Below are 18,429 nucleotides of genomic sequence, written 5' to 3'. Positions count from 1 at the left end.
GTGACATTTTGTTGCCCCTGGAATCTTACCAATCAGGTGCCCACCTCATCTATATGTTTACACAGGCAAAGATGAACTAGCAAACAATCTGGATTTACATGTTGAAATATCTTGCTATTTCCTTTATTTCTAATCTAAAATTAAATCATTCTTTCAAATATTCTTTTATAACAGACTATTTCTGCAAACTCCTGAAAAGATTTTTTTTAAGTAAGCCATGTCTAATTCATTTAACAATGATTACAATATACTGATCTTATCATATGAATTTGGAAAGGTTTGTTAATTATGTCTCTGTAATGGAAAATTTAATTTTCTTTGCTTCATTAATTCACAAGAAAGATTTTCAGGGACTTGAATTTTAAAGAGCATTAATGATAGGTGATTCCAAGAATACTCATATGTGTCCTGGGCAATTTCAATAAATTGAAGAGATTTGTTTATTTACCAGGATTTAAAGCTGCACCCGATTTTTATTTGTCAAAGAACACATTGCTTTTGAGGGCTAAAAGCAACAATTGCTTTAACAAGGTCATTTAACAATTAAGTTTTTTTGTTGTTGCTGTTATTTGTTTTGGTTGATAGAGAATGTTCAGATAATATTTGAAACATAAAGAATTGTTGGATAGGAAAGAAGTATTTAGTACAGATGAAATTATGAAGATTCTGTTCTTCTTGTTATATCTTTGGGCAACACTTTTCAAGGTTAGCATAGCGAGGTAAGTTCTAGGACACTGTGGAGAAGTCTGCCACTATGAGCAAAAGGCTGTGATGGAAAATTGCTCTAAAATTACCTCCAATATGAAAAGATTTCGTTATTATGTTTATTTACTTCTATTTATTTGCACCTCTTACCAGTTGCATCTCTTATTCAACCAAATATAAGTTATATTTATTAAGTGAAATAATATATTTGAAAATGATTTTAAAATGCTATAGCACTTTAAAGATACAGCATCAAATTATAATTCTTTGTTTTCAGCAGAATAAATTTGCCTATTTGTTTCCCAACAACTGAACATCTTTCTGTATTTGGGCTCCATGACTAATATGCTATTAGAATTTTACTTTCTTGTATATGTTTCTCTAATTAGAAAGGAATCTGAAAAAGTCAAAGACTGTTTTGCCCCAGTGTTCTTAAAACAAATCATTCACTACAATCTGTAATTACACTTACTATGTTTCCACTAAACTCTTTTTAGCCACCTTTATTGTTTATACCTGCAAAAAATCCAACAAGTCCTGCCTGGATACAAATTAGTGCCGTGACCTTTGCTGTCTTACTTGTATTTCTAGAAACAGAGCTTAAATGTGAAATTAAAATCACCCCCATTCAATAAGTACATAATGTTTGTGTGTTGCAGATCATAGTCCTTTATCAGGAATAATAATGCAGCTTTACTTTATACGGGAAATGGAGAATAAAACCTCAACAAATGGATGCAACTCTTCAGAATGGCTCCCAAATGGGCAGTGCTGAAAATTGATCTGGTTACTTGTCAATTGCATTATTCAGAGATTACATCAGCATCAAAGCTGTAGCCAATGCTGGCTCATTGCCCACCCCATGATAACCTTTGATTAAAAAACAACTCTGTAAAGATATAAGCATCTCCAGGGCTGCAATTTGAGCTATGAAACCTAATTAAACAACTTTCTACCAGGCTCATTAATAAGCACTGAACCAGATTCTATGCAAACACCTGAACACATGACAGTGATTGCTAACAAAACATTTCATAGCATATCGTCACCAGTAAGTCATTCTAGAGGAAAAGCAGGCAGTTGACTGAGACAGTTTTCATAATATCTATTTCTGATTTTGTTTATGATCCATTGTATAGACTAGCTTTTTAGATTATTGCTAACTGAAATCCCGAATTGAAATCTGTTGGCAATGGCATGCTCTTTGATGTTCCTCAAACAATTCTATTCTGTCACATCAGTACATAAGACATCATGCTTCTTTACCTGGGGGGTTATGTTCATTGAGAATCACAAGTGATGCTGGTGTAGGTCTTCTTTTCCTGATCTGTGAACAACAAAGGCCCAGCTAAGGTCAGAGACTGTCAGACTCTGTTCCAGGTTACTCTACAGCTTGCAAGTCTGTCCCATCCTCATCTTTTCCCAACATAAAGAGCAAATTTCTGGGGGGCACACAGTAGGCGCTCGCTAATTTTATTTTGAATAATAGAAAGCCATGCAGTAGAACTGTCAGATATTAATATCACCTTCTTTGATCAAAAAGCTGCATTTCCACAGAAAAGAAACAGTTGTATGTAACCAAATGATACCACTGAATACTAATATGCAGTGAAGGTACAGGGATGACTTGCTCATTTTAGTGGCTCTCTTGGAGCCTCATAAATTGAAGCTTTCGAGATCCATTACACTTATTTCTAAATGGGGTAAGAGAAGCTTAGAAAACTCAAATTTCCAGCAGGTTAAATTTAACAGCATACGTTCTTAACTTCAATTAATATTATAAACTTTTCTTATTTTCTATAGTATTATTTAGAACAAATTAACATAGAAAGAATGAATATGGATCTTACAAAAGTATATAATTCACTTAAAACTAATAGGTTTGGTGTGGGGGGTTTTCCCCTTATTTTAGGAGTTACAGGAACATATTATGATTAGAATTTCTAATGTATCCTTGACTTTTTAAATATATAAGTAAATTCCCAAATCAGTAGGATAGTGAATAAATTTTAAACAATGATATCTTGTCCAGGATAGAACCAATGCCCCATTCAACATAGATACATGTTCAAGGTTGTATTTATCTGGCTTGAGTTTGGGTGAATCTACTTCAGATTATCAAAACATCCTAGGAAGTTGAGAGTCTCAGATTCAATAATTACTTTTAAGACTTTGTATATAATATTTGGGAGAGGATTCAGGAATAATTTAGGGTTTAAGAAATTAATGAATTAGGTAGCAGACCCCATAAATTTGTTTTTGCCTCCTCACTGTTGTAATTTTACCACAAATGATCTTTTGAGTGGTTCCATTGAATCAAGAGTCTAAGTAATCTGAATATGAAAGGTGATACAGTAAACCAATCTCACATGAGAGAGGGAGAGAGATAGAACTAAAGATATATAGACATATTAAACTTGGGAAAAATCCAGGTTGTGTTAAAATACCATTTTTAATACCTGAATAAAATGTTTCTTAAATTATACATATACCTGCGATCCTATAATATATTACATATAATTACTGCTTTGGATACACAATGAAAACATTAAAATGAAACATTAAGCCTGTAATCTGAAATTATTCCAAGATTTAATGCTTTCATTGTTAAATGAATAATAATAAATAATTTTATTATAAATAATAAAATAAAAGCTTGCTAATTTTGAAAAAAAATTTTGAAGTTTCTCTAAATGTTGAACCTGTTATTTTAATAAGCAAAAGCAAACAGATTTTTGGATCCCAATCTAAACTGCTAATATAACCATTTTTCCTTAATGGGTGCTAATTTGTATCACATGAAATGCTGCATTTTAGCCAGTAGTTCCCCCAATGCAACTCAAATACAAGTGCATGTGGAAACGAAATTATTTCTCGTTCATATGTCCTGGGAAGTCACAAAGTTAGGCAAATTCAAGAGGTGGAGAAGCTTTCAATTAATAACAAGAATATACATCTGTATTACTTACATACAGGAGCTGGTCCCCACCCAGTTCCACTTACCTGTTCAGCTGCTTCAGGTGCAATCTGACTCTGGAATAAAGGCACAGCAAATTGTATCTTTTTGGGACTGTTGGGCTCCATGACAATGATGAGAATTAGAGATGTGAAGGGCTCAGAAAGACTAACGCCAGGTGGTGTCTGGGATGTGTTTCCTCAGGCACACTCCACCCCGCTACAGAATGCTTCGTAATAAATAGCTGTAATTCTAGAGAAAGCAAGTGAAGATGCCGAGGTCTGAGTAACTCCCTTCTTCAACATCCACAGTGATGCCTGGCTTGCCTGTTCCCCCACCAATCCCTTAGATCCTCTCAGCACAATGCAGAAACGAACTGTAAGCTAATTGTGTGCCTCTTCAGTAATATACACATGCCAAGCATTCAGTCAGCAGCTAATTGAAAATGCAATGCTAGCCTTGAAGGACCTGCTGCCCCGGGATTTGAAAGAAAGGCTCTATCCACTGTACATTACTAACCGGCTGCTCAAAAGTGCAATGTAAGCTCCCTCTGAGTATTGCAGGGATGGGCCATTCATTATTGATGAACATAAAGCAGTGAGTTTTTAGAGTTGGGGGCAGGGTTTGGGTATAGGATCATTTCATTTCTCTTGGAGAACCTTATCCGTCAGACACCTTTGTTATTTCACATCCAACTACCAAATTGATGAATTGCCATGGAGGGTAAGCCACAACCAATAATATCAGCTATATTTATGCTGTGAGATCTGGTTAGGTAAGACTGATCATGGAATGCAGAGCGTCTGTGGTGGAGTGAGGGCAACATTGCCCTCAGGACTGAGCAGATCTCAGTTCAACTTCTATCCCTACCACTAACAAGCTCTGTGGCCTCAAGCAAATCAGAGGCTATATCTAGGCCGCCATACTTTCCTCAGACAAACAAGGAGATTGGACGTAGTGACCTTTAAGCTCCTGTTCTGTTCCAGCATTCTATAATTGTAGTCCGCAGTTTTCATTAGAGTGGAAAGTATTGGACAGCTAAATTTAGCAAATGGCTTGAAAGTCACGGCTGCTGCAATGACCTCTTTTATTTCCTGGTGGAGCCAGTTATATCCTCTGATATGGAAGAATACAGAAGTGACTAGAAGACATTAGTGGAAACCTAATGGGATCCAGCATTGTGATTTGTTGCCAATAGTGGGGATATATGTAACCAAAGGTCTTGGGGAAAAAAGTGTAAAAGGGGAAATCTTCAGAATGATAGAGGAGGATGATTATATTGGCTAGTGGTGAAGGTAGAGGGGGCCACTGGCCTGCTCTTCACATCTGTTAATATCTAAGGAGAGGCAATAGCACAGCCAGATGGCTTCATGCATTCAACTCCTTTTGCAAAGGAAGGCTGAAAATGAAGCTGCTTTAATAGGAGAAAGAACTTCTCTACTTCTTTATTTGAAAGATAGTGTTTGATGAATGCTAGACTTATATATATATATATATATTTTTTTTTCTTTACATATTCATTCCCACTGTATGTGTGTGTGTGGGCAGAACCTTATTCAATGCCTAGACTATGCAACTGTATTTTTTTTTATGTTTCAAGTTTTTTATTTATTTTCTTACATCTTTATTGGAGTATAATTGCTTTACAATGGTGTGTTAGTTTCTGCTTTATAACAAAGTGAATCAGTTATACATATACATATGTTCCCATGTCTCTTCCCTCTTGAGTCTCCCTCCCTCCCACCCTCCCTATCCCACCCCTCTAGGTGGTCACATAGCACTGAGTTGATCTCCCTGTGCTATGCGGCTGCTTCCCACTTACTATCTATTTTACGTTTGGTAGTGTATATATGTCCATGCCACTCTCTCAGTTTGTCGCAGCTTACCCTTCCCCCTCCCCATATCCTCAAGTCCATTCTTTAGTAGGTCTGCATCTTTATTCCTGTCTTACCCCTAGGTTCTTCGTGACATTTTTTTTTTCGTAGATTCCATATATGTGTGTTAGCATATGGTATTTGTCTTTCTCTTTCTGACTTACTTCATTCTGTTTGACAGACTCTAGGTCCATCCACCTCACTACAAATAACTCAATTTCCTTTCTTTTTATGGCTGAGTATTATTCCATTGTATATATGTGCCACATCTTCTTATATCCATTCATCCAATGATGGACACTTAGGTTGTTTCCATCTTCTGGCTACTGTAAATAGAGCTGCAATGAACATTTTGGTACATGACTCTTTTTGAATTATGGTTTCCTCAGGGTATATGCCCAGTAGTGGGATTGCTGGGTCATATGGTAGTTCTATTTTTAGTTTTTTAAGGAACCTCCATACTGTTCTCCATAGTCACTGTACCAATTCACATTCCCACCAGCAGTGCAAGAGGGTTCCCTTTTCTCCACACCCTCTCCAGCATTTATAGTTTCTAGATTTTTTGATGATGGCCATTCTGACTGGTGTGAGATGATATCTCATTGTAGTTTTGATTTGCATTTCTTTAATGATTAATGATGTTGAGCATTCTTTCATGTGTTTGTTGGCACTCTGTATATCTTCTTTGGAGAAATGTTTATTTAGGTCTTCTGCCCATTTTTGGATTGGGTTGTTTGTTTTTAGTTATTGAGCTGCATGAGCTGCCTGTAAATTTTGCAGATTCATCCTTTGTCAGTTGCTTCATTTGCAAATATTTTCTCCCATTCTGAGGGTTGTCTTTTGGTCTTGTTTATGGTTTCCTTTGCTGTGCAAAAGCTGTGAAGTTTCATTAGGTCCCATTTGTTTATTTTTGTTTTTATTTCCATTTCTTTAGGAGGTGGGTCAAAAAGGATCTTGTTGTGATTTATGTCATAGAGTGTTCTGCCTATGTTTTCCTCTAAGAGTTTGGTAGTTTCTGGCCTTACATTTAGGTCTTTAATCCATTATGAGTTTACTTTTGTGTGTGGTGTTAGGGAGTGTTCTAGTCTCGTATTTCTACATGTACCTGTCCAGTTTTCCCAGCACCAATTATTGAAAAGGCTGTCCTTTCTCCACTGTACATTCCTGCCTCTTTTATCAAAGATAAGGTGAACATATGTGCGTGGGTTCATCTCTGGGCCTTCTATGCTGTTCCATTGATCTATATTTCTGTTTTTGTGCCAGTACCATACTGTCTTGATTACTGTAGCTTTGTAGTATAGTCTGAAGTCAGGGAGCCTGATTTCTCCAGCTCCGTTTTTCGTTCTCAAGATTGCTTTGGCTATTCGGGGTCTTTTGTGTTTCCATACAAATTGTGAAATTTTTTGTTCTAGTTCTGTGAAAAATGCCAGTGGTAGTTTGATAGGGATTGCATTGAATCTGTAGATTGCTTTGGGTAGTAGAGTCATTTTCACAATGTTCATTCTTCCAATACAAGAACACGGTATATCTCTCCATCTATTTGTATCATCTTTAATTTCTTTCATCAGTGCCTTATAATTTTCTGCATATAGGTCTTTTGTCTCCTTAGGTAGGATTATTCCTAGATATTTTATTCTTTTTGTTGCAATGGTAAATGGGAGTGTTTTCTTGATTCCACTTTCAGATTTTTCATCATTAGTGTACAGGAATGCAAGAGATTTCTGTGCATTAATTTTGTGTCCTGCTACTTTACCAAATTCTTTGATTAGCTCTAGTATATTTAGGATTCTCTATGTATAGTATCATGTCATCTGCAAACGGTGACAGCTTTACTTCTTCTTTTCCGATTTGGATTCCTTTTATTTCCTTTTCTTCTCTGATTGCTGTGGCTAAAATTTCCACAACTATGTTGAATAAGAGTGGTGAGAGTGGGCAACCTTGTCTTGTTCCTGATCTTAGTGGAAATGCTTTCAGTTTTGCACCATTGAGGACGATGTTGGCTGTGGATTTGTCATATATGACCTTTATTATGTTGAGGAAAGTTCCCTCTATGCCTACTTTTTGCAGGGTTTTTATCATAAATGGGTGTTGAATTTTGTCGAAAGCTTTCTCTGCATCTACTGAGAGAACCATATGGTTTTTCTCCTTCAATTTGTTAATATGGTGTATCACATTGATTGATTTGCGTATATTGAAGAATCCTTGCATTCCTGGAATAAACCCCCTTGATCATGGTGTATGCTACTTTTAATGTGCTGTTGGATTCTGTTTGCTAGTATTTTGTTGAGGATTTTTGCATCTATGTTCATCAGTGATATTGGCCTGTAGTTTTCTTTCTTTGTGACATCCTTGTCTGGTGTTGGTATCAGGGTGATGGTGGCCTCGTAGAATGAGTTTGGGAGTGTTCCTCCCTCTGCTATATTTTGGAAGAGTTTGAGAAGGATAGGTGTTAGCTCTTCTCTAAATGTTTGATAGAATTCGCCTGTGAAGCCATCTGGTCCTGGGCTTTTGTTTGTTGGAAGATTTTTAATCACAGTTTCAATTTCAGTGCTTGTGATTGGTCTGTTCATATTTTCTATTTCTTCCTGAATCAGTCTTGGCAGGTTGTGCATTTCTAAGAATTTGTCCATTTCTTCCAGGTTTTCCATTTTATTGGCATGGAGTTGCTTGTAGTAATCTCTCATGATCTTTTGTATTTCTGCAGTGTCAGTTGTTACTTCTCCTTTTTCATTTCTAATTCTATTGATTTGAGTCTTCTCCCTTTTTTTCTTGATGAGTCTGGCTAGTGGTTTATCAATTTCGTTTATCTTCTCAAAGAACCGGCTTTTAGTTTTATTGATCTTTGCTATCGTTTCCTTCATTTCTTTTTCATTTTTTTCTGATCTGATCTTTATGATTTCTTTCCTTCTGCTAACTTTGGGGTTTTTTTTGTTCCTCTTTTTCTAATTGCTTTAGGTGCAAGGTTAGGTGGTTTATTCGAGATGTTTCCTGTTTCTTAAGGTAGGATTGTATTGCTATAAACTTCCCTCTTAGAACTGCTTATGCTGCATCCCATAGGTTTTGTGTTGTTGTGTCTCCATTTTCATTTGTTTCTAGGTATTTTTTGATTTCCTCTTTGGTTTCTTCAGTGATCACTTCATTATTAAGTAGTGTATTGTTTAGCCTCCATGTGTTTGTATTTTTTACAGCTATTTTCCTGTAATTGATATCTAGTCTCATAGCGTTGTGGTCAGAAAAGATACTTGATACAATTTCAATTTTCTTAAATTTACCAAGGCTTGATTTGTGACCCAAGATATGATCCATCCTGGAGAATGTTCCATGAGCACTTGAGAAAACAGTATATTCTGTTGTTTTTGGATGGAATGTCCTATAAATATCAATTAAGTCCACCTTGTTTAATGTATCATTTAAAGCTTGTGTTTCCTTATTTATTTTCATTTTGGATGATCTGTCCATTGGTGAAAGTGGGATGTTAAAGTCCACTACTATGATTGTGTTACTCTCGATTTCCCCTTTTTTTGGGGTATGGGGGCCTCTCACTTTTGTGGCCTCTCCTGTTGCAGAGCACAAGCTCTGGACGCGCAGGCTCAGCGGCCATGGCTCATGGGCCCAACCGCTCCACGGCATGTGGCATCTTCCCAGACCGGGCCACGAACCCGTGTCCCCTGCATCAGCAGGCGGACTTTCAACCACTGCACCACCAGGGAATTCCCGATTTCCCCTTTTATGGCTGTTAGTATTTGCCTTATGTATTGAGGTGCTCCTATGTTGGGTGCATAAATATTTACAATTGTTATATCTTCTTCTTGGATCAATCCCTTGATCATTATGTAGTTTCCTTCTTTGTCTCTTGTAATAGTCTTTATTTTAAAGTCTATTTTGTCTGATATGAGAATTGCTACTCCAGCTTTCTTTTGGTTTCCATTTGCATGGAATATCTTTTTCCATCCCCTCGCTTTCAGTCTGTATGTGTCTCTAGGTCTAAAGTGGGTCTCTTGTAGGCAGCATATATATGGGTCTTGTTTTTGTATCCATTCAGCCAGTCTGTGTCTTTTGGTGGGAGCATTTAATCCATTTACATTGAAGGTAATTCTTGATATGTATGTTCCTATTCCCATTTTCTTAATTGTTTTGGGTTTGTTATTGTAGGTCTTTTCCTTCTCTTGTGTTTCTTGCCTAGAGAAGATCCTTTAGCATTTGTTGTAAAACTGGTTTGGTGGTGCTGAACTCTCTCAGCTTTTCCTTGTCTGTAAAGGTTTTAATTTCTCCATCAAATCTGAATGAGATCCTTGCTGGGTAGAGTAATCTTGGTTGTAGGTTTTTCTCCTTCATCACTTTAAATATGTCCTGCCAGTCCCTTCTGGCTTGCAGAGTTTCTGCTGAAAGATCAGCTGTTAACCTTATGGGGATTCCCTTGTGTGTTTGTTGTTTTTCCCTTGCTGCTTTTAATATGTTTTCTTTGTATTTAATTTTTGACAGTTTAATTAATATGTGTCTTGGCGTGTTTCACCTTGGATTTACCCTGTATGGGACTCTCTGTGCTTCCTGGACTTGATTAACTATTTCCTTTCCCATATTAGGGAAGTTTTCAACTATAATCTCTTCAAATATTTTCTCAGTCCCTTTCTTTTTCTCTTCTTCTTCTGGAACCCCTATGATTCGAATGTTGGTGCATTTAATGTTGTCCCAGAGGTCTCTGAGACTGCCCTAAGTTATTTTCATTCTTTTTTCTTTATTCTGCTCTGCAGTAGTTATTTTCACTATTTTATCTTCCAGGTCACTTATCCATTCTTCTACCTCAGTTATTCTGCTATTGATCCCTCCTAGAGTATATTTAATTTCATTTATTGTGTTGTTCATCGTTGCTTGTTTCCTCTTTAGTTCTTCTAGGTCCTTGTTAAATGTTTCTTGTATTTTCTCTATTCTGTTTCCAAGATTTTGGATCATCTTTACTATCATTATTCTGAATTCTTTTTCAGGTAGACTGCCTATTTTCTCTTCATTTGTTAGGTCTGGTGGGTTTTTAACTTGCTCCTTCATCTGCTGTGTGTTTTTCTGTCTTCTCATTTTGCTTATCTTACTGTGTTTGGGGTCTCCTTTTTGCAGGCTGCAGGTTCGTAGTTCCCGTTGTTTTTGGTGTCTGTCCCCAGTGGCTAAAGTTGGCTCAGTGGGTTGTGTAGGCTTCCTCATGGAGGGGACTAGTGCCTGTGTTCTGGTGGATGAGGCTGGATCTTGTCTTTTTGGTGGGCAGGTGTATGTCTGGTGGTGTGTTTTGGGGTGTCTGTGGATTTATTATGATTTTAGGCAGCCTCTCCTCTAATGGGTGGGGTTGTGTTCCTGTCTTGCTAGTTGTTTGGGATAGGGTGTCCAGCACTGTAGCTTGCTGGTCGTTGAGTGAAGCTGGGTGCTGGTGTTGAGATGGAGATCTCTGGGAGATTTTCGCCATTTGATATTACATGGAGCTGGAAGGTGTCTTGTGGACCACTGTCCTGAAGTTGGCTCTCGCACCTCAGAGGCACAGCACTGACTCCTGGCTGCAGCACCAAGAGCCTTTCATCCACACGGCTCAGAATAAAAGGGAGAAAAAGTAGAAAGAAAGAAAGAGGAAAAAAATAAAGTAAGATAAAATAAAGTTATTAAAATAAAAAAATATTAAGAAAAAAATTTTTTTAAGTAAAAAAAAAAAAAAAAACTGACGGATAGAACCCTAAGACAAATGGTAGAAGCAAAGCTATACAGACAAAATCTCACACAGAAGCATACACATACACACTCACAAAAAGAGGAAAAGGGGAAAAAAATAATAAATCTTGCTCTGAAAGTCCACCTCCTCAATTTGGGATGATTCGTTGTCTATTCATGTATTCCACTGATGCAGGGTACATCAAGCGTATTGTGGAGCTTTAATCTGCTGCTTCTGAGGCTGCTGGGAGGGATTTCCCTTTCTCTTGTTCACACAGCTTCCGGGGCTCAGCTTTGGATTTGGCCCCGCCTCTGCGTGTAGGTCGCTGGAGGGCGTCTGTTCTTTGCTCAGACAGGACGGGGTTAAATGAGCCGCTGCTTCGGGGGCTCTGGCTCACTCAGGCCGGGGGAGGGAGAGGTACGAAGTGCGGGGCGAGCCTGCGGCGGCAGAGGCCAGCGTGACATTACACCAGCCTGAGGCGCGCCATGTGTTCTCCCAGGGAAGTTGTCCCTGGATCACGGGACTCTGGCAGTGGCGGTCTGCACAGGATCCATGGAAGGTAGGTGTGGATAGTGACCTGTGCTCGCACACAGGCTTCTTGGTGGCGGCAGCAGCAGCCTTAGCGTCCCATGCCTGTCTCTGGGGTCTGCGCTGTTAACCGCGGCTCGCGCCCGTCTCTGGAGCTCCTTTAAGCAGCGTTCTTAATTCCCTCTCCTCGCGCACCAGGAAACAAAGAGGGAAGAAAAAGTCTCTTGCCTCTGCGGCAGGTCCAGACTTTTCCCCGGACTCCCTCCCGGCCAGCCGTGGTGCACTAACCCCCTGCATGCTGTGTTCACGCCACCAACCCCAGTCCTCACCCGGTGCTCCAGCCACCGACGCCCCGAGCCTCAGCTTCCAGCCCCGCCCGCCCCAGCAGGTGAGCAGACAAGCCTCTCGGGCTGGTGAGCGCTGGTCAGCCCTGATCCTCTGTGCAGGAATCTCTCCGCTTTGCCCCCCGCACCCCTGTGGCTGCGCTCTCCTCTGCGGCTTCGAAGCTTTCCCCCTCCGCCACCCACAGTCTCCGCCCGCGAAGGGGCTTCCTAGTGTGTTGGAACCTTTCCTCCTTCACAGCTCCCTCCCACTGGTGCAGGTCCCGTCGCTATCCTTTTGTCTCTGTTTATTCTTTTTTCTTTGGCCCTACCCAGATATGTGGGGAGTTTCTTGCCTTTTGGGAGGTCTGAGGTCTTCTGTCAGCGTGCAGTAGGTGTTCTGTAGGAGTTGTTCCACGTGTAGATGTATTTCTGATGTATCTGTGGGGAGGAAGGTGGTCTCCGCGTCTTACTCTTCCGCCATCTTCCCCCTCTTAGACTTTTTAATATATTTTTGGATTTAGCTAATACATTTAGACATTGACTACTGTTCCAGGTATTTACAAATAAAGTTTTCTTTATTTTATTTTTTTAAATTTTGAGTCCATACCCAAGACTCCATTTTAATGATTTAAGTATGCAACGTTCTGTTGAAAGAGTATAGAAAGTAATATGCATTATTCAAATAGTTTTCTATACCCTCTGGGGAAAAAGCAAATGAAAATGTGGATGTGAAAGCACTTTCAGTTGGAGAACAGTGCTGACCAGAAAGAAATCTTGTGATGGGTTCATCTTTGTAGTGTAAAAAGGAAACATAAATTACACTGTGTGTAACAGTTTACAAAAGTTCTCAGAATGAAAATCTGAATTGATATCATTAAAGGAGTTATTTCTCTAAATATTTCTTCAAATTACATGTAAGGAAAACAAGATCACTTCTAGTGAGCAATTAATGCAAAACTTCATTTAGTGTAGTAATTAAGAGCATGCACTTTAAAGCCTTGAGTTCAAATCCTGGCTCTGCTACTTAGTTTATCAAGGTGGGCAGTAAGAGAATTTCCTTCTTGTGAAGTTTAGATGAATTAAAATGAATTTATTTAAAATGAGTTTTTAAAAGAGCTCATTACAAGGCCAGCACATCATAACCACTAAGTAAAAGATTCCTAGGTTTTTCAAAAGGCTGAAAATACAATTTTAATCTGGCTTACAAGGAATCTCTACCTATTTAGAATAATTGGATACCAGTTAGAACAATAGGTGACAAAGTGAAATACCACATATGCATTATGGTATAAACATCAATAAAATGATTCTCATTAACTAATTCTCTGTTTTGAATAGTTTGGCGAGAAATAATGTCGTAAATAGTATTGACTGTCTAGACCCTTTCTTCATCAGGACAGCTCCTGTGCATACTTCAGGCCTCAGCTGAGTATCACTGCCTCTGGGTAGCTTTCATAGATCTCCTCCCACCCACGTTGGGTTTAGAGCCACCTCTTCTGTGTTCCCAAAGCACCCAGAATACCTCTACTTAGTGCAATAACTACTGGTCTGTCTTTTAACTGTTTAGCATTTTCAGTGCCACTCATTCACACAGCAAGTGTTTGTTGAGAAGATACTACAACCTACTCCATGCCAGGCCTTTTGCTATGGCATTGGAGGAGAGATTGTGTTAAAGGCATCTGAGGTTCTTTTAAAGCTAAATTGTTATTCTGAGAATCGCTTAGAATGTAACTTGAATTTGAAATAATCTAAACATTTTTAAACGGGGAGTATAATTATGGTAAATATTAGGTGTATATTTTTTCTCCCTGTTAGAGATAATCGTAATAATTAACCCTTACATGACACTATGTGCCAGGCACAATTCTAAGTGCTTTATCTGCATTAACTTATTGAATACAGTATTCATAACAACCCTTTGAGGTAGGTACTACTGCCATCCTTAATTTGAAATGAAGAAACTGAGAATCAGAGAATTTAGGTAATTTGCCCAGCGTCGTCCAGGTAACATGTGGCAGAGCCGGCATTCAAATGCAGGCAATTTTGCTTCAAGCCTGGGCTTTAATCACGATGGCTACTATCATATAAGGGCCCAGAGAGAAGTCCATGCAAGGCACCAGAATCTCTACAGTGGTTAGATGTTCTAACCGCAAGAGTCCCATGGTGAAAGACCTTCAGGTGACATGACATATGAATAAAAGGAAAAGAGGTAGCATGATTACAGGGTACAAATAATCATGATCTTATATTTCAAATTATAAATCAACATAGAATTGAGAATCTAGAGTTCGATGTTATGTCACGAAGCTGACTTGAAAGAAGGCAGCTTTCCTTTTTCTTAATATAATGGGTGCTATCATTAAAGATTTAAAAAGCTTTCTAGAATAAGCGATAATTACAGTTTCTCTTCAAGATAAGTGATACTATGAGTAGAGAAGGTAAAACATCAGGACAATAGGCCATTAGGCCTTCCTAATTTTACTCTATAATATCTGTCTGACCCTATTTTCCACAGCTCCTCAAGACCCCCATTTGGCTACACTTTACCCCACAGCTAGCCTTTCTGTGGCCTTCTCTGCCTTCCTGGGAAGCTCTCCTTTTATCCAAATTGATTCATACTCCAACTCCACCTCCTTAAAAAGGCACCCTCAAATTCTCCAGACAGGAGGAATCACTCCCTTTTTTCCTCTCCTGGTATTTAATGACATGTAGTTTTATGTTATTCTCTACAAATTTCCTTTGTGTTCCTTTGGCCTCCCCTCCTAGACAGCAAATCCTTTTGTATCCTATCTTAATATAAACAGAACAAGCAAGATGTTGGGGATCTAGTAGCTTCCAAATAACTCCACTTAGGCTTCATCTGTCATATGGTCAGGAAACAAGGTGTTGCAATATACTTGAATTTTCCCTGGTCTATAGCTCATGCTTTTAAGCACTACACCTTGCTTTTATTTGAATATTTTAAGGGGCACTTGAAAATGTATTCCATATTTTCATGCCTTTTAAAGGAGTATGTATCAAACATAAGTTGTTTTTTTTCCTTACTTTTTAGCATTCATATAAATGACAGTTGTTGTACTCTGTGATATACAGAGATGCCATCTGAAGCTATTGATATTTCTTGCTGTCTTAATTGGCTGCAAATTCCATAAATACATAGTACTTATAACTGTTTTAAAGTTTTTGTCTGATGAGTACCAACAGTCATTTTTAAAATTGTCACTTGCCTTAGTCCATTCAGGCTGCTCTAACAAAATACCAGAGACTGGGTGTCTTATAAACAAAAAACGTTATTTCTTACAGTCTGGAGTCTGTAACCAATAGAATACAGAGGACATGATGATACATGACTGCACAGTCGAGATCATAAAAGGCTGTACTAATTCTGCTTGGTTCTCTTGCAACACTTACTGTCTTGTGCCTCCATCTGGGAATGCTTCCACCTAGACACCAGCCACCACACTGTGAAGAAACCAAAGCCACAGGGAGGATACATGTAAGCGCTCTGGTCGACGTTTATATTTTTGTACGTGATGTGAGAAAAATGTTTGGAAGAATCTGTTCTGAGTTGTTGCTAGGGATTATCTCTGGGAGGTAGGATTATATGTCACATCTTCACTCTTTACGTTTTTCTATTTTATACAACAGGCAGGTATTCAGTTTGTAATAAAAAAGTAGCTTCCAGAATAACAAAGAGAATTTCTTAAGTAATACTTTCTGTAAAAGATCTTAATTTTCACACATAAAAAGATTGTTTTCACTCTTCCTTAAATTAGAGAGATTGAAATGGAATAGTTTTTTAAAAAACATGTTTTATCTTTTAATTAAGGACAGTCTTCTTTGGATGAGATCATTATTTTCATAAAAATATTGAATTTACCTCACCTATTAAATGCAAAAAAAATTACATAACACTCTTATATTTACCTATAACAACAATATTACAGGAAAGACTGCAGGTACACAAAGGGCCTTTCAATATACTTGCTGATATATGCAATATAATGCATAGGCGCTACAATAATAATCGGAAAAAATCAGGAGAATCTTTGTTTTCTTGGAATTTCCTTGAAAAATAGCTATTATTTTCTTGGTAGCCTTATTCATTCTCTAAGCCATGGATGACAAATGGAATATAACCTTACTTTTACAGTTACATAATTAAAACAGCATGAAAGGAAGGTGAGAGAAAGAGAGGGAATTAACAGGGCAGTAAATGAAGCTCCTTAGACTTTAAGGAACCTCACGTCTTTTACTCAGAAGCAACGTTCAAAATATAAATGGTATTAAGTACTACAAAATGTGATCAGGCAAAGTATGAAGTAGGTTATGGTAATACTTGTCAATGAGATAAGACTTGAAGGAACAAGTTCTTTCCAAGTCCTTTCCAGTCTTACTTTTTTAGATGTTTTTCAAAAAAGAAACTTGAATAGACAACACATTTTGAAGAAAACAAAATAGGCAACAAATAACTCTCCAGCTAATAGCCCAACTGTAGTTTAATTCTTTAAAATCTGTCATCAAATGCCAGATAGTTGCAAGATTTTAGATACAGAATTTTTCGAAGCAGGGTTTGGTGAGTCACCTAAGATCGGTGACTTGTGGTTATATAATTGATGTCAGACACAATTTGATAGTCATCAGAATTTTGGTAGACTCCTAAACCCTTTCATCCGTATTACAGATATCAGGAAAAGCATTTTGTGTACTACCTTATTGAGAGACTATTTTAAATGATCGAAGAAGACAGGAAAAGACTACACTCCTATTACAATGAAGCACTTTACTTTAAAACACGTGTAACCTTTTAAAGGGTACTCAGGCATAGCTAGTGGAAGATTACCAGGTAGATCCCAGCCAGCTGCTGCCACCGCCTTAATTCTGATCCCTGGGGACCAGTGAGAATTCTGATTCATTGTTCTTAGATTAGGGGCTTCTTCCAACCCAACACTGACCTTCTGTTGGTGCTTTGGTCTATCTCCCCCTCACTCCTTCATGCTTGTACTGTCTCAAATAGTTTCTTACAACCCTGGGGCACAAACAGAAAATATGAGTTCCCCAGAGAAGTTCCAGGAAGGGCCACCCTGTGTGTAAGGTTGTGATTGAGATGTTTCGGGTTTATCTTAATTCTAGAAGAATCCCATCTCAGAGTGGACAGCAAATCTTTATACAAGAATCCCATCTCAGAGTGGACAGCAAATCTTTATGCAAGAATCCCATCTCAGAGTGGACAGAAAATCTTTATGACCACAGTCTTTTCCAATTACAATTTGTGACAAAAACAGAAGTTTTTTTTTCCACCTAACTTCTGTGATGATGTAGAAAAGCAGATAAGATTTTTCATTTAATGTTTGGTTGTTCGGGGAAATGTTTTAATAACGTCTTCTGCTCAACTCATTTGTACCTGCGAAGATTCTCAGAGTAATCCAATTTGAAATGTATACTTGTTTCCCCCACTATTGGAAAGTAGAGTGTTCCTATGAAAGTCTTCATAAGCTGAAATGATCTAAAGTAAAGAAGCAATTACCATCAATTTATATAAGAACATTTTTTAGCATTCCCAGACACCCAAAATAACCTATTAAATCATACCAAATAATGCATAAAAAAATTTATTTCATGCACTACGATTGACGTGCTTAATTACATCCATTTTTATGATAAGCGTAACAGCCCTATGAGCTCTCTTAGGCTTTTGTGATATCTTAGGACACATTTTGCTAAGGGATGCACAAAATAAATCGAGATAAAACACAGATGCTCAAACACAGTTCAAAGCCATGGAGGCTTGATGCTGAGATGCTGAGTGTAGTTCCTAGGGAAGGAGCTTGGTGTCATTCTCTCTGCTCAGGGTGCGCGCTGCTGCTGTGATGGTACTCTGCAAAACAAACGTTGAACTCTGATTTCGCTTTTCGCCTATTTTCGTAGAAGCGAAAATCCTCTTTGGATTTCTTTTGGTTATCGAAAACATGTATAATACTAATAATGTAGGTCTTGAAGAGAAGCAGAGTGGTATAAAACCGATCCTTCAGGTAGTGGGGTAAACCTGTGTACCGCTGAGTTATATCAAGTATGAAATATTCTCAGAGTGTAATGGTACGTATGTTATTTTAATTAATATTAGACAACCTTGGATTGTCTAATATTAGCCCTTTCCCACACAAATCCAATCTCTTGGATATTTAGGAGATTGCTTAAAAGGCAAGATACAGGGAAGACCGAAGGCAAATGTCTACATAAGACACAAATTGATTCATCAATCCCCAGAAACAGAAAGCTGGTGTTCATAGTAATTGATTTGACAAGCTTCTCAAAATCTTTTTTAAAGAAAACGGGGTATGATTTTAAATGAAGTAT

The 18,429-nt window shown here is 38.0% G+C and overlaps 1 protein-coding gene and 1 long non-coding RNA gene across 4 annotated transcripts in view; one reads left to right on the top strand and one right to left on the bottom strand.

The window, feature by feature from the left end:
• Positions 1 to 2,454, top strand: part of LOC307188323 — a 108,606-nt gene extending 106,152 nt beyond the window's left edge. The window contains exon 5 of the long non-coding RNA XR_013828895.1: positions 1,365 to 2,454. This is a non-coding gene — a long non-coding RNA (uncharacterized lncRNA). The remainder of the gene's footprint in view (positions 1 to 1,364) is intronic.
• Positions 1 to 3,874, bottom strand: part of PPP1R1C (protein phosphatase 1 regulatory inhibitor subunit 1C) — a gene marked incomplete at its 3' end in the record, with an annotated part of 129,641 nt that extends 125,767 nt beyond the window's left edge. For 2 of the 3 annotated variants that reach the window (XM_079925336.1, XM_079925337.1), the window contains exons 1-2: positions 3,709 to 3,874; positions 1,972 to 2,032 (exon numbers count right to left, since the gene is read on the bottom strand). In XM_079925336.1, coding sequence (XP_079781462.1) covers positions 1,972 to 2,032; positions 3,709 to 3,789 — 142 coding nt within the window. In that variant the 5' untranslated portion in view covers positions 3,790 to 3,874. Of the gene's footprint in view, positions 1 to 1,971; positions 2,054 to 3,708 lie in introns of all 3 variants that reach the window. The other variant, XM_079925335.1, reaches the window with a different exon arrangement.
• Positions 3,875 to 18,429: the final 14,555 nt, after the last annotated feature.

Source organism: Stenella coeruleoalba, assembly GCF_951394435.1.
Source record: "Stenella coeruleoalba genome assembly, chromosome: 6".
Classification (NCBI taxonomy): Eukaryota; Metazoa; Chordata; class Mammalia; order Artiodactyla; family Delphinidae; genus Stenella; species Stenella coeruleoalba.
Note: the sequence above shows the minus strand (reverse complement) of the source record. Positions and strands in the feature narration are given on the sequence as shown.